This window comes from Trichosurus vulpecula, chromosome 1 (assembly GCF_011100635.1).
Source record: "Trichosurus vulpecula isolate mTriVul1 chromosome 1, mTriVul1.pri, whole genome shotgun sequence".
In the NCBI taxonomy this organism is placed as follows: Eukaryota; Metazoa; Chordata; class Mammalia; order Diprotodontia; family Phalangeridae; genus Trichosurus; species Trichosurus vulpecula.
The window spans coordinates 247,571,648-247,587,970 of record NC_050573.1 but is presented as its reverse complement, the minus strand read 5'-3'; the positions used below and the strand labels follow the sequence as shown (position 1 = coordinate 247,587,970).

General features: G+C 38.1%; 1 protein-coding gene across 2 annotated transcripts; it reads left to right on the top strand.

Moving 5' to 3' along the window:
• Window positions 1-1,891: 1,891 nt before the first annotated feature.
• AQP4 (aquaporin 4) lies at window positions 1,892-15,768 on the top strand. 2 transcript variants are annotated; one of them, XM_036740787.1, is made up of 5 exons: window positions 1,892-2,002; window positions 5,615-6,029; window positions 6,901-7,065; window positions 7,348-7,428; window positions 10,037-15,768. In XM_036740787.1, exons 1-5 carry the CDS (start codon window positions 1,971-1,973, stop codon window positions 10,313-10,315), a joined length of 972 nt encoding a protein of 323 aa, XP_036596682.1. In that variant the 5' UTR covers window positions 1,892-1,970; the 3' UTR covers window positions 10,316-15,768. The 2 variants fall into 2 exon arrangements, with proteins under 2 accessions (XP_036596682.1, XP_036596683.1); XM_036740788.1 differs by lacking the exon at window positions 1,892-2,002 and adding an exon at window positions 3,036-3,088.
• The last annotated feature ends 555 nt before the right edge of the window (window positions 15,769-16,323 follow it).

The following is a 16,323-nucleotide window of genomic DNA, read 5'->3' as shown; positions in this document are numbered from 1 at the left end:
CTTCACCCTGTTTGCCTTAGTTTCTTCATCTGTAAAATGAGCTGGAGAAGAAAACGGTAAACCGCTCTAGGATCTTTGCCAAGAAAACCCAAATGGAGTCGCCAAGAGTTGGACAAGACTGAAAAGACTGAACAACAAAAAGCACCATATTACAGTTTAGGAGCATTTTGTTCCTGTTTTTAACTATGTCAGATGTGCATGGAAATCAGCTTAAAAAGCCAACGTGAAATTTCAGAAAACCATCTATATATTCTACAGAGATTTGACTTCAACTATTTCCTCCACTCATTTTCATTCATTTAGACTTCCAAGCAGATTATTAAGGAAAGTCCAAACTTTACAGTGTGTCTGACTCTTCATGACACCATTTGGCATTTTCTTGGCAAAGAGCCTAGAATGGTTTGCCATTTCCTTCTTCAGTTCATTTTTACACGTGAGGAAACTGAGGCAAATAGGGTTAAGTGACTTGCCCAGGGTCACACAGCTAGAACGTATCTAAAGCCACATTTGAACTCAGGAATTCCTAATGAGTCTTCCTGACTCCAGACCAAGTGCTCTACTGCGCCACCTAGCAGCCCATTCCTGCTACACATATAGTAGGTCCCTTCCAAATGGTGATTGGGTAAATGAATGAAACGATAAGATGCTTTTCTGAAATATACTCAAAATGTCAAGTCCTCTTCTGGTAAACAATTTTTATCCATCTCTATCTTTTAGATACACCAGTGGGAGGAGAACAAATCATTTTTAATATGTCTTTTTTGTCTTCTCTCCTCCTATTTCTTCCTATCTAGTTGTCTTTTTTATAAGAACACACTCAACTCTAAAAATAATTCTAGCTTAAATGTGATGTTAACAGAGTGATCTGAGTCTTAATGTTATCTTGCACACAATTCCCAAAGCCCCATATGTTTCTGGGCATTATATGTCTTAAGGGTTCATTCCTCATTCCATCCCCAAGCTTCTTAAATTTGTTATTTCTTATACAACACTCCTCTAAGAGAGAGATAAACATAAGAAATGCAGCATGCTATAGTACAATAAGTGCTAGGCTAGCATGGAGTCAAGACTTGGGCTGGTCTCCGAGGTCCTGTACTTACTAGCCATGTAATCTTGGACAAGTCATTTAGCCTGAGTCTCAGTATACTCATCTAAACAGTAGGGATGGCCCTTGAACTACCTTTCTCCTGAAGTCATTGTAGAGAAAAATTTTGTGGACAAAGGGCTTTAGAAATCATAAAGTACAATATGAATAGTATCATTTTTTTACTTTAAAATAGCCTTATTTCCTAGTAAACTGTCCAAATTTTACATATCTTAAAAATTGAACTAGTACAGCTATAAATTGCAGCTTCTCCAATGGGGAAAAAAATTGAGAACAGAAAATACAAATTACTGGATTCTCTTCATTAATTCAAAAATAGTAAAAATTAATTGCCACATAAGCAAGATGTTTGCCGATTTTTACCCCATCTCAACTACTATATACAGCAAGTAAGGCAATTCCTTAGGTGAGGAGAACAAGGATTATAGTTAAAGAAATTCCCTTTAAAAAATAAAAATGACCAGCTAAAAGAATATTATATAATACATATGTGCTTCCTTTAAAAAATAAAAATGATCAACCAAAAGAATATTATATAATATACACTTCCTTTAAAAAATAAAAATGACCAACTGAAATATTATGCATATATATATATAGATGTATATATATATATATATGTATAGATGTAGATGTATGTATGTTTCCTATTCCTGAAATGCTCTGGGTTCATAGTGATCAGGTAAGGAAAAGTTATTTCAAGTTCAAATATAACTTAGTGATTGCCACATGGTTCAAAATCTTTCCACCCCTACACTCCAAAAACCCAATCAGACAAGTTGCAGTAATCTGACTCCGAGTGCACTCAGTGCTGTAGTCTGAGCTATTAGAGGGCTGCCTCCCGTGCACTCTATCCAAGGAAGGAATGAGTGACAGACCAGCATCAAGGCGTTGGGGGTAAGTACCTTGTTTTCCTTAAGGGAGCACAATGTAAAAGGCTGCCAAGCTGAGGGCTCTTGTGTTTTAATACAAACACCTGGAATCTCAGATAGAATCTGGATATATAGAATCCTTAGTATGTGGGTTGTTCTTTTAGATCTGGGTGCTTGAAGTATTTATTAGAGAGGTACAAAGAACAGAGGGAGAGAGAGAGCGAAGATGCTTTTAAATAAATCACAATTAGGGAATGGACCTGTGGAAACATAGAGAAAGTACCCTATGGAGGCAAACCTATCAGCAGTATCTTTGCTCAGAAAAGTTACTCACCCAGGTGTTCAGTTGCCCCCAAATGGATTGGACTAGATAAGCAAGCTTGGTGCTCAGTTAGAAAGTAAAGTGCACAACTCAGTAAAACCCGTTCACATCAACAAACCCTGCTTTGTTCTAGAGCAAAAGAAACAAAACAAATTGTGTTGGTGCATTTCCAAAGAGTGGGAGTCATTTAAGGGAACTGGGGGGGCAATGAATAGGAACTAGAGGGGTAGCTAGTCTGAACACTTGTTACATTAGAGACGTATGTTGCTTTGTAATGTTGGGGTTCACAAGGGAACGAAGCTTCTGGCTCAGCCCTGGAGTAAGACAAATCCTAGTAGGTTTCACAGGAAAGACTAAAAAAAAAATAGTTTAAAAGATGTTCATTTGTTTGTGGTTTCTACGGATGGCACAGATGAAAAATATAAGAAACAACAAAGTTTCTGGACTAGGTCTCTGGGGAGGCACGCAGGTGCTAGGAGAGAGAAGGAAGCAGAGAGAACCTGGGGAATTGGGGGAGGGAGAGATCCACTGAGGTTTAGCCAGAGAGGTGGGCCCTTTCTTTAGGCACCTCCTCCCCCTTGTGTTTTCTCATGAGATCCTTTTCTTTTGCTTAGCTAAAAGAAAAAAAAACTTCCTGCTCACCCTGCTTCCCTGACTTCTCTTCTTTTCTCCCTCCCTTTTCTAATTCTTCTAACTTCTGAATCTCTCTCCTTCCTCCGTGCAAAGTTAAAGACCAACAGCGCCGATAGCATCCCCCTTTACCATCATCACTAGGGCCTTTGCCCACTGGTAAGTCCAGGGCAGAACCTCTCCACTTTTTTTGGTTTGTGAGTTAGGTTGCCCTACTTCTTTCCCTACCCCTTCTCTTGGCTTCTGTGGGGGTACTTTTGAAAACCTTTTTTTTGTTTTGTTTATTTGCTTGCTTAATATCATAAAGCTGCTATTTGCTTCTATAGGTCTTAGTTTACAGGGTTGCTACAAGTCATTCATTTCCCAGTTGGGGTCATGTCTAATTACATATGTCACTTAGACAAGTTCAGCTAAGCAAAAAAAGCTTGGGGTACCCCCCTGCTGTTTCTCTTACAGTAACTCCTCCTTTATCTTGTGACAGGAGGCCAGTGTTTTTTACTTTCCTACCTCTGACCTCAAAACATCAACTCAACCCAAAAACTGAGCTGTGAGATGGATCCTAAAATGTCAAAGGCAGTTTCCTTTTTAGAGCCCCAGGACAGAAAATAGGGTATGGGACGTGAGGGCTAGGGTGGGTAGGGAGAGGATGACCTGATTGCTAAGGAATGCATTGGTGGATGGGCTCTGCTTAAGAAGTAATTCTGTCCTGCAAAAGTGCTAACTTAGCTGTCTTGCCTCAACCTCAACCTTGTTCTGGGTGGTGAGAACCCTTGGGCCACACTGCAGACCTGTCCCCAGGGAAATGTCTCTCTCCCACTCTGAGATTGCTTCTGCATTGCCTACTCAATGATTTTGGCCCTCTTTTTTCAAAGGGCTTTACCCACAAATGCTAAAGCCTCGATAGATGTCCCTAGGGCAATTGTGGGGTGCAGCACACAACCACACCAGACCATTTGGGAGCATTGCCCCAGGGGCAAACACACACTCGGTTATATTTTTATGTCCCTTATGTAGTTCTAGGGCCGTTGGTGGGAAAAGTCTCCCATTAAGTCCTGTCGACATGCGAGCCTATGGGGAAGCTAGCACTTCATCCTGTCTCCCCTTACCCAAAAGGGAGTGGAAAAGGGAAAAGTGGAAGGACAGGACTTGGGTCAGTGCCCTTGGTCAGGCAATCAGGAGCTGAAAAGAGAGTAGCAAGGGAAAGCTGCTACTAATTGCTCCCTACTCCCCCACCTCCACTCCACGCCGCAACGCAGCTTCCCGGAGCCCTTAGCGCCACGCCCCCTTCAAAGAGCCCCGGTTCCTCCTGCCTCTGTCTCTCAGAGGCAGCTCCCCTTTGCCTAGCTCAGGTGTCATCCTATTGGCTGCTTCTCCCTCCTCCCTGCAAGTGAGAGAAGGGTCACTGAGGGACAGGCGGGCGCGGACCTCCAAGTGGACCATTGCATCCTTGCATAAACCCAGGGCAATAGAAAAGATTTAGCACAGGGCGGGAAGAAGCCCCTTGAATGGCCCCTCCGTAGAGCAACAAATGAAAATTCCAGGGAGAAATTCACCCTAAAATGCTCTCTGCACCCATTCAAGGTCATTGACTAGCAACCCTTCCCTACCCCTGACTCCTCCAGCCCCGAAGGGAGGGGTGGCAGGGGTGAAACATCAAGCATGGCATTGCCCCCTCCTCTCAACCCCCCAGTTGCGTCCTGGTGTGTTAGTAGTCTCGGTCCTGAAAAAACACTCTATTCAGACCTTTGGACTCTGCCTGGGCTCCTGGTGGCCCCTTTGGGGGAATAGGCTGCTTTCCTACCAATCCAGAGAGGCTCTCTCTCCAAGGGCTTCATTCTGCACCCCCTGTGCTTTGTTCCGGAGATGATACTTCACGGAACTCTTCTTTCAGATCTGGCTTCACTAAGACACTCTTTGTGACTCGTGGGTTGGCAACCAATTAGCGAATTCCTCCTGCCTTCAATTTACTGTAATCCTGCTCCAGGTTCAAAGAGAGGGAGAGGGAATGGCTTGTCTAGAGCTCAGTCTGATTCTGTTCACATCGCTGCAAACTGAGAGAACACTCACTTTGTGATTTGTTTTCACTCCTAATTTGCCTGCTGAGGTGTTTCTGCAGCAAGAGACAGAGGTCTCGAATTTCTGCCTTCCTAGCAGGCTCTCTCTTAATCTGGGGTCACTAGAGAGAGGAAAAAAGAATGACCTCTGAGTCCATTTTCAGAATCTTTTCGAGGAAACAATGAAAAAAATAGCTGAAAAAGACTTTCTGCTTTGTGTCCACGATTGTCTATGGCCTTAAGACAGAGAGAATAAAACTTAATCTGATAGAAAGCCAATAGGATAAATCAATTTCAATATGTATTTCAAAGAATTTCATTATGCACTTCCTTTCAGGGATCAATTTAAAGAATTTCCTTTTAAAATGTGATGATTGTTAATGATACACATGTATGTATGTAAATATAAGTATACATGACATCTAGTTACCTAGGAGATCAACTTGAAAATTAAAGAGATTTTCTCCAATATTAGAGGATTTCTTTATTGCTATGCAAATAACCTTTGCTAACTCCTCCCTACCACACTCAGCATCACTGGAGGACCTGCCAATTATAGTTATAAAACTTAGCAGTAAAACACAGACTAACTTACTGGCTTCTGATTCAGGCTTATTTTCCTCTTTTTCAGTAAGTGTGGACCTCTGTGTAAACGTGAGAGCATCATGGTGGCATTCAAAGGAGTATGGACTCAGCCTTTCTGGAAAGCTGTGGCTGCTGAGTTTTTGGCCATGCTTATTTTTGTTCTCCTCAGCTTGGGTTCTACCATCAACTGGGGTGGAACAGAGAAGCCTTTACCAGTAGACCTGGTCCTTATCTCCCTCTGTTTCGGACTCAGCATTGCAACTATGGTCCAGTGCTTTGGACATATTAGTGGAGGCCATATCAATCCTGCTGTGACTGTGGCTATGGTGTGCACGAGGAAGATCAGCCTTGCTAAATCTGTCTTCTACATTGCTGCTCAGTGCCTAGGTGCTATCATCGGGGCAGGGATCCTCTACCTTGTCACACCTCCCAGTGTGGTGGGAGGCTTAGGAGTTACCACGGTAACAACTTTCACTCTTACTTTTAAACCAAGACTCTGAAGTTGATGGTGTTGACTCTGCTAAATGAAACCTTAGCAGCCACCCAAAGTGGCTAATTTAGTCCCAGCAAATATCCTATTCATTGGGGAACCTAGATAATTATTAAAATGGGCGAGAAAGTATTCCGGAAAACTGACAGTATCAATATGAAATCTTTGGGGGTTATTAAGTGATTTAAAACACTGCTGAATTCAGATGTATCAAAAGGTATCATTTTCCCCTCTATCTTCACCATCCCCATTTTTTCTACTGACTATAGATTTTGGTTATGACTTGTTTCTTAACATATATTCTTTAGATAGGGGATGGAGGAAGAAATTTGTGGGAAGAATTTAGTTTCATTTCCATTAGAATATTATGTTTCTTTTACAAAAAGTATTCGTGTTTACATCCCGGCTTTGTTCTAAGCTGATAAGGAATATCATTTGTTAGCTCAGCACCACAGCTGATTAAAAATCCACTAGAGCCTCACACTGCTTAAAATTTAATTGAAATAGAAATTAATTAATTTAAACCTAATTAATGAAGTTCTAATCGCATTATGAAATTACAATACTCTCAAAAAATGGCTTATAAGTTTAAGTTCAGCACCAGAAAAACTGACTTCCTTTGTAGGAGTGGGCATTGAATATGAGTTCCATTTGGTCATTGTGAAATTGCCTCTAACTGCCAAAATGAATAGAAATGTATTCTGTTTTTTTTTCTCCTCGCAATTAAAAAAAAATCTCAAGTATAACCACCACCTTTAACCCTCATGAAATATGCTATTTGCATTTATATATTGTTATATAAGATGCATACTTCTAAGGAGGTATTATTTTTCTCTTTTTAGGTCCATGGAAATCTTACAGCTGGTCATGGGCTCCTGGTGGAGTTGATAATCACATTTCAGTTGGTGTTTACTATCTTTGCCAGCTGTGATTCAAAACGAACTGATGTCACTGGTTCAATAGCTTTAGCAATTGGAATTTCCGTGGCAATTGGACATTTATTTGCTGTAAGTTTCCAACTCTGTTTAAATAATTGATGCATTTCATTTTTCTTCTCCTTAGAACGAGGCTGAAGGTGTGTTTAACAGCTATACTTGTTTAGGATTTAACTTACTATTTCTTCATTTTAAAGGGATAATTTTGTTAATTCAGTCATAAGGAATGTTGATATACCTACCAATAACTAGAAATCTCCAAATGGGCTGGCTAATAGTATCAAGTGGCAGTGAATAACGCTAGTAGTAATCCTGTTTTAATAATGCCTGAAGTTGATTTCATTTTTCCCATAGATCAATTACACTGGTGCCAGCATGAACCCTGCCCGATCTTTTGGACCTGCTGTTATCATGGGAAACTGGGAAAACCACTGGGTAAATGTGTCTATTATTGTTATTACCTCCTTATAGCTGAGAACAATGACCAATCGCTTGTTTCTCATTTGTTTGTTGTTGTATTTTTTCCTTTTTATGGCACCTTCCATAAAGACGAGGGAAATACTAGCACAGATCTGCTGCAAAACATCCCATCTTACATCTGTTCTATGCCTGCAGGAAGGATCTTATAAATGTCCTGCTTTTTGTACTGTGTGCGATAGGCTGTGTGGCAGAATTTAGTGCATACATGTAGGTGGCCTATTTGAAGCAAATTAAAAAGTGAGAGAGTAGGGCGGGTTAGTTTCTCAAGTAAATGAAAACAAATCCTGCTCATCAGTGCAAGAAAGCATACCTTTGGAAAGCCATGAACTTAAAAACATTGTCCAGGCTAGCTTCTTTGTTTACCAAAGCATAAATCTAACTAATCGTATGGGAACTGGAAGCATCCCAACAGCAAGCAGATCACATAGAATATATAATATAACTTAACTGTTATCACAGAAATAGAAAATATATACATATATAACATATATATATATATATACACATTTGTGAACATATATAATCTATGTGAGATTAAGGAGTATGCTCGGTTTGGTGCCTAAATAATTAATATCTTGGTAGTGCTTCAAGACAACAAGGTTTTCTGTTTTCTAACTTAAATCAGTTTTATTTGAGTAGACTCTTGCAACAAGTCTGGAAAAACCAAAGGGTAATGCAGCAGTTTTAGAGACTGATCCCAGGCAAGATTATCTGTAGTGCCTGATCCAATCAGTCCCACTATAATACAGAGGATAGAAATTTGAATAAATATCAGGAAGGTAGATGATAAAGTTATGCAAGTTACGTAAAAGTAGTCATAACTTTTTTAAGAGTCATAATTATTTAAATATATACACATCTATATATACATACACATATGTATATACATATTTAAAGAATTTGTTCTGTTTTGTATCTTACTCTGTTCTTTAGTGTTGACAATCCAAGCCCATTACTGGTTGGAAGTTCCCCTGAGAACTTTCCCAAGGGCAAAGTGAAAAAATGAATTTTTTTTAAAAAGACCAATATTTAAATCCATTTCAAAGAAAAAATCTAGTATAACTAAAAACAGATAGATACTGTACTTAAACTATAACTAAAAACAGATAGGTATACGTAAAACTACTTCTCAAAATCAAGCTATTTTTTGCATAAATGCAAAAAACAGGTATTTGGGCAATCAGCTAAGCGTCTCAGTTCTCCTTTTTGAAAGTGATTGTACATACAATCAGTCTTACTAATCAAATGAGTCTTTAACCAAAGAAACAAAGAGCAAAGACATTTGGGGGAGGGTTCTCATTTCACACTTTGATAGGGAACAAAGAAAATAAACTTGCTTACAGTTCTTTTCATGTTCAAGATAAGGAACCCAGTCTTACAGCCACTATGCCCACAGTTTGATCAACTGTGTTTGCTACAGTCACAGCTTAAAGTTGGAATTTGGTTTGTATTTTGCAGTGAGAAAGCTATGTAAAGAAAATTTTCCTGAACTCTAGTGAACATCGTTTGACCATGTCTTTTCAGAAAAAGACAGAAGTATCTAAAAATTGCTTAATAGTCCACCATTGATGTTTTCTCTAAGGGGAGAATGCCAGTTGATTAGAAATCTTAATTTTAACCCCCAGATGATCTCAGCTTTTGGCAAGTTGATTTTTATGTCCCATTCCAGATAAAAATGAAGGTTGTCCATCACTCAGACTATGGTGAAAATGTGTTACCCCGTTGTTAAAGAGGAAGTTAAGTGGTGCTAATTGTGTGACCCTGGGTGACTCATTTAACTTCTATCTGCTTCAATTTATTCATCTTTAAAATAAGAAAAATAATAGCACCTGCCTCCCAGGCTTGTTCTGAGCTCATAAAATGATATTTGTGAAGTACTTTGAAAACCTTAAATTGGTATCTAAATGCTAACTACTGTATTTTTAAAGACCTAAGCACTGAGAATATTCAATTTCTGATTAAGAACAAGAATGAAAGTATTATGACATTTGCAAATAAAACCAATTCATCAAAACAGGAAAATCATAGGTGAAAATGGAGCTTTCTCTAGTTATTCTTCTCACATTTCCTTCTGTAAATTTTCAGTGGGGTGCTTTATAGCTAAATCCAGATATTGTCAAGTCTGTACTGTGAACATGACCTCAGAGAAAACCAGTAAAAGACTGGCAACTCTAAGGAAGAATAAAAACACCCCTGGAAATTCTTTTGTATTTATTTCAAGTTCAAGTGGAGAATTCATAACATATGTATGGTTTTTCAATACAGACAAGGAAAAGGTGTTCTGACTTTAGAGAACTAAGAAAACAGGAAGAAAAGAATCGAAAAGAGGTTTTTAAAAAGGAGGAATGGAAGAAAGAAGGATTCTTTCTTGTTTTCCTCTCAGAAATTTACTCAGAGGTCTATGGCTTGGGATGGATTATTGTAATGCCTTACATTTTCTATGCAGCTCAGTTTTCTTCTAATACATAAACCCTAATCTAGCCAAAACCTACATTCAAATGTTTTTTGTTTTCTTTTGGAATAATAATTTTTAACAGCTTTCTATTATTTCATCTTTCCGCAGATCTACTGGGTAGGACCAATCATTGGTGCTGTCCTTGCTGGTGGCCTTTACGAGTATGTCTTCTGTCCTGATGTAGAACTTAAACGCCGGTTTAAGGAGGCCTTCAGCAAGACTTCTCAGCAAACTAAAGGGACCTACATGGAGGTGGATGACAACAGGAGTCAGGTAGAAACCGACGATTTGATCCTGAAACCTGGATTAGTGCACACAATTGACATTGAGCGGGGGGATGAAAAGAAGGGGAAAGATCCATCCAGTGAAGTGTTGTCTTCAGTATGACTATCGAGTGGCACTGAAAGCAGAGAAGACCCCTCAGATTTCCTTCCACCCATTAAAGAAACAGATTTGTTATAAATCAGGCACACGCAGGTCTTCTAATTTTCGAGGGAGGAAGCAATTTCTTGGCTCCTTTATGTCAGAGGCCTCAGTCTCTAAATGTTAAATCCCTCCTTCTCTCTGCCAAGATAGGAAGGAGACCTGCAGTGGATTCCAAATTCTAAAGGGTATGCCTAGGCATACTCCCAAACTGAATATACATAAATGTTTATTTCTTTCCTCATTTATTAGCAGTCAATACTGAACTGAAAGTATAGATGTTTAAAGTGCAGATTGACAGTTGAGACTTGCCTGGGAAGTGCCTATGGACATATATTTATCAGATTGGTCTTCTGACACATGATGGGCTGTTGTCAGCCCCAATTAGGCCATTTTACTATATTGAACATTCTTTGCAGATTCATCAATAGTAATGTACAATAAGGCGCAGACTCAAACTCAAGGGAGGAATTACTTATGTTCCCCTACCCCCACCACATCCATATCACCAGGCAATAACTTTAAAAAAAACTGTACCCCTGCAAAATAATATTTAACAGGGGTTTAAAAAAGTAGATGAGTCATTGCAAATGGTTCTTATTAAATTGATATTACATGTATCTATCTTTTACAATGCAAATGTCACCTCCTTTTGAAATAAAGATCCATCTGAAAAATCTAAGGTTGAGACATTCTCAAATACTATACACATATGTTGATTTCTATGTCCACCTGACCAAACATCTAAATCTTGAGGTTCACCTATTGAAATTCAGTCCCACCATGAGTCCCAGGCTCCTATGGGAATCAGTATGTTCCCATATTACAACCTAATAATATAAGATCAAGGAAATGTGGATTCTGGTATCAAAGGAAACAAAGGTTAATCTGTTTTCAGTGCACTTACTTAAATAAACTGTGGTGTGTTCATTTATGTCATCTCAACTTTAACCACACTTATCTTTTTAATTTATTGGAAAATCTGGGGTTTTTGTTTGTTTGTTTGTCATTAACTTTGGTTAACTATATTTAACCATTAGATAAGAGATATTTTTGATAACAGAAATATTATATTAATAATTCTATTATCGATAGATAAACTCTGCTTACCTAAGCCATGTCCATGGTAAAAACACTAATTGGTCCAGACTTGTCTTGTTAAAGAGTCCTACTCAGTCTCATTGATAAGAAAGTCCCTCTCATTTCTCATTCAATCAATGAATAATAACCATTACAAGTGTGATATCTTATGGCAAAGGGAAATTGAGAAAGAAGAGGCTTCAGGAAGAAAATAGGACCAGATGAAAAGGAAAACATCTGAATGTTCGGCATGCAATGATGATTACATGACCGACCTTTCATTTGTGGATAACCCAACACAAGTAAATTTAATGGATTTTCATTACAGACTCATTTCTTTGTTATAAGGGTGCATTTAAATGGCTTCTATTCATTTTTGCTTTTGCCTTATGTCAGTACCGAGTTCTCTGGAAACCCCAGTTCATATAGTTTTAACTGTTTAGGCTTTAGTCTAAAACAAAGAACCACAAGTGTCAATTTCACTGAACAAAACCCAGTAGAAGTGAAGCAAAAACCCATCACTGCAAGGGGCAGCTTGTAAATAACTGATAACCAAGAGCTCCCCTCTCCCAAGCACAGCTCCAACTGAGAAATACTTTTTAGCGTTAATGGCAGCTGTGTGTCTGTGGCAGTGAGATAATGGACCATTATTAAACCTGATTCTCTTCGGTGCTAGGAAAGCCGCAAGGCTGCCTGAGAAAGGTAATGCCAATGCAGCCAGCTGGGTAGTGCCATTGGCATTTGGTGATGGGCCCTGCCTAGGTTCTAGGCACCATCCTTGGGACAAGCACCAAGGGTAGAGCTCTACTTGGCCAATAATTCACTTCTTCAGCTCCAAGTTTCTTGCTTGGTCCTGGTTTCTATAGAGTCAAGTGTGAAAGTCACCTGAGGGCTATGTTTGGCTGCTATGCCAAATGCCTGAATACTACACAGTCAAAGAGGCTTAACATCAGTGGTTGTGTTTTCCTAGTATAGGCCCAGCTATGAATTATCAGTAGATAAGCCGGTTCAGTGATAAACTAGGTTAACCAGCAAGCGTTAACAGATTCCCTCCCCACTTTCATCATTAAAAAAAAAACCTACTTTATATCATAATGACTTTCCTGATGGCAATCACTTTTAGCAACATTCTTCTACATTATATTTGTATACACTCTTTTGTCTGCATAAAAGATACAACCATGGCTACTTCATTCGTCAAATCAGAGAAGAAGAAAAGTGGTACATGATTTTGGTTTTCAAAACACTTCATTTGAGGTTTGGAAACAAAAATAATTTTGTTTTAATAGATGTGTTTTGCTTAATATTTCATAAAGGCATGCTTTTAAGGGACTTTTTAAGGGAAAATATTACAAATGTAAGAACTATAAAAATGTCTTTCTTAAATTCTAGTATTTTAGAGGCATGAAGCAAATGAATACATAAGTTGTGAGTTGGGATATAATTTTTTTGCGTATGAGGTAACATATTTTGTATTTCACTCAAGGCTCTGCCAGTAAAAAGTAATGAAATTGTACCTTTCTAATGACATCTCTGCAGCAGGGGTCTATTGCCTTGTGGATGACACCAAATTATCCATGTGTGTTAGGAGACTGAGGCTTTTTCCTTTAATCTCTTTTTATTAATGAAGTGCATAGTGCCTGTCCCAGGAGAGCACTACCGACTGATATACAGAAGAGAGATCAGAGAGGAAAAAACTAGTAAAAACACAAAGGAATTATGCCTGACCATAAAAATGATCCTCACCTTTCTCTTTAAGGATATACAACAGAAAAGTACAGAATTGTAGGCACAAAGACAGCCCAGGCATCCCTGAATAGTAAAATAACCCTCTCTACTGAAGATCTGTTTATTTTGTCAAAAGTTACAAAAAGCAAAGGTTTGGAGGTGGGGGATGGGAAGGAGAACACATCTAACATGCCTGATATCAAAGAAGTATTCAGACAGTCCTCACTAAGCCTTTACACTAAAAGGAAGTGTTGACTGGTAGTTAAATAATAGACTACCAAAAATCAATATTTCTATGATTTGTATCACTGCTGTCACTTTGCTCTGTAACTCTCAGCAAATCACTTTATCTCCTTTCAGTATGGGTTGCATAGATAGGTTCCAAGGCTACCATATGCAGAATTTCAACAGAGATTTGAAATATTGGGATAGAATGTAGAATAAAAGTGAGTTATTTAGGTTCATAAGATTTTAAATTTGGAAGGGACCTTAGAGATCATATTGTCAGTTCCCTCATTTTTCAGAAAGTAAGGCCCGAGATCACACAGTTTTGTTTTGTTTTGTTTTGCTTTGCTTTTTAATATAAAAGCCAGGATTCACACCCAGGTCTTCTGGCTCCAAACCCAGCATTCCTTCCTCTGCTCCATACTGATCTTCATTTGTTTGGAGCTTAATCTCACCTCAAAAACTAGGGAGCGTTTCAGTACAGGCACACAATCATAGCATTCTTTTCAAGCTGTGAAAACTGGCAAAATGTCATTGGTAAATTGCCTGAAAATCCAAAAATGGAGTTTTCCATTCAAAAGCTAAAATAAACTTTACATACTCCCTTTTCTTGCCATAACAGATCACAGTTTGATCTCCACAGACCATAATCCAATCAATATAAAAGCCAATGAAAATTATTATGTATGGTATTTCACAATACATATATCCAAAACATTTCACTAGAAAGTAATTATGTCTTTCCTAACTAGTTTGGTGATGAGAAGATTATTAGAAAGACACAGTTGTCTTTGGAAAAAGATTATAAAATTAATTTAACTCACTTCATCTCAAATACATCTTCTAGCACTTATATTTTCATATATTATGTACACATAACTTTAGTCAATGTTTGTGGCAATTCATTCTATAACTTGACTATTAAAGACATGTCTAGTGTCTTAAAGAGAAGGATCTCTTTAAGTAAAGAAAAAAATTAAAATGGTTTGTAGCTTTCTTTTCCGGGTAAAGTGATAGGAAAGCCCAATGGGTCCAGGCCCTGCTAAGGAAAACCCATCATAGATTAGAAGGGTTGTAGGTATATGATAGATATATGAGATTTTGTGAGGCTCCATCCCACTTAATAGCTAAGCTCCATCCCTTTAGTTCCTAAAATAAAATAGATGAGAGTAGGAATTGCTTGTTAACTGCCCAGACCTTGTGTTTATAGGGTAGGAAACAGATCAACATGAGAAAGGAGCTTGGCAGAATGGACAGTACAAATGCCATCTCTCTTGCCATTCTCACTCAGCTCTGAACAACCATTTTTCCATCACAATCACTGAGCTTAAAAATGAACAACCTAGGGGCAGCTAGGTGGCGCAGTGAGTAGAGCACCGGCCCTAGAGTCAGGAGGACCTGAGTTCAAATTCAGCCTCAGACACTTAACACATGTATTAGCCGTGTGACCTTGGGCAAGTCACTTAACCCCAATTGCCCTGCCAAAAAAAAACAAAAACAAAAAATCAGAAAAAAATGAACAACCTACCACACCCATCCAACAGAATACTAGGAGGGCCAACAGAGACCATTTTCACTATGTCCCTAACTTCAACCACCTTGGTCAATAATCTGTACCTACTGGTTTATTGCTGTAAATACTCATTATCAATACTGACAACAGTAACAACTGCTATATTAGTAGCCAAGTGTCCATTGGATTTGACTTACTATTATCCAGTGTTCCTCTTTTTCTTTTGGACAACCTTTCCTTCTCAGAGGAGGTATGCGCTACCTATCAGTTGATAAAAATGGAATTGCTTTTTGAAACCCATATTTCTTTGAAATAAATGACAGAAATTTTGTGCTAGATCAAAACTTAGCAGCTCTACTTTGCTAATGTCTGGGGCTTTTGAAGAAAATACATCAAACATTATAAACTATGCAGTATTGGTAGTGTACATCAAATTTAAGCAAAGTTAGAGTATTCGTCTTTCATTGTAAATGTGTGTCAAGTCAAAAGGATGAGAATATACCTAATTTGTGTAACCCACCATGATATGTGTTTAGAAGCTTTTCTGGATTAATTAAATAGGCAAGCAATGCATGAAAATGTATAAACAAGTATTTATCACTTTTATGACCCAAGTCAGAACGAAATTGTAATTCATGATAAACTAAGGAAAATAAACTGAACATATGGCTATATTCACAGTTATTTATTAACTGAAATGTTAGTTGTTACTATAATATTAGAACTAATGTCACAGGGCTTTAAACTACAATGCATTGCATTTGGAATAATATATTAAAATATGATCAAATTGGTTGATTTCCATTAGTTATACTGTATCTCATAACATTACACTTTTGCAAATAAACTGTTGTGTGCTTAAAAAAAATAAGCATGGTGTTTGATATCTTCAAGTTTTTGCTTTTTTTCTCTAAGCTAAATTTTGTAGCAAGATATATTATTTTCCCCAGAAAATCATTAAGAATGTTTCTGATCTTGCAATCTTCCAGAGGAATGGAGAGTTGTTAAAGACATTTGATTATGTTTCACACGAAATAAAATATCCATGGAACGAAGCTCCAGCAGTCAATACGTATTTATCAAGTACCCACAGAGTACACTCAGCAAGAGACCCAGATCTAGATAAAAATTCTATTCCATAGGTCAAAGTGCCTATATTCATTTTGACATAAAATACACCGCTGGCTATTAACCTTCGTATCTAGACTTAGGCTCATACTTGGCTGTGCAAATTACTTGGGACAAAATAAAATAATTAAATTTGTTGACTTATATCTTAAAACTTTTGAGGAATGAATTCCTTTGGATTAAGTCCCTACTAGGTGTCTAGGCTGCCGTACTTGGTAGCTTTATTGCTCTTGAACCAAGTTGATGGCTTTCTGTTCCAAGGCAAAGGACAAAAGCTGTGGATTTTGCTATGAGATCC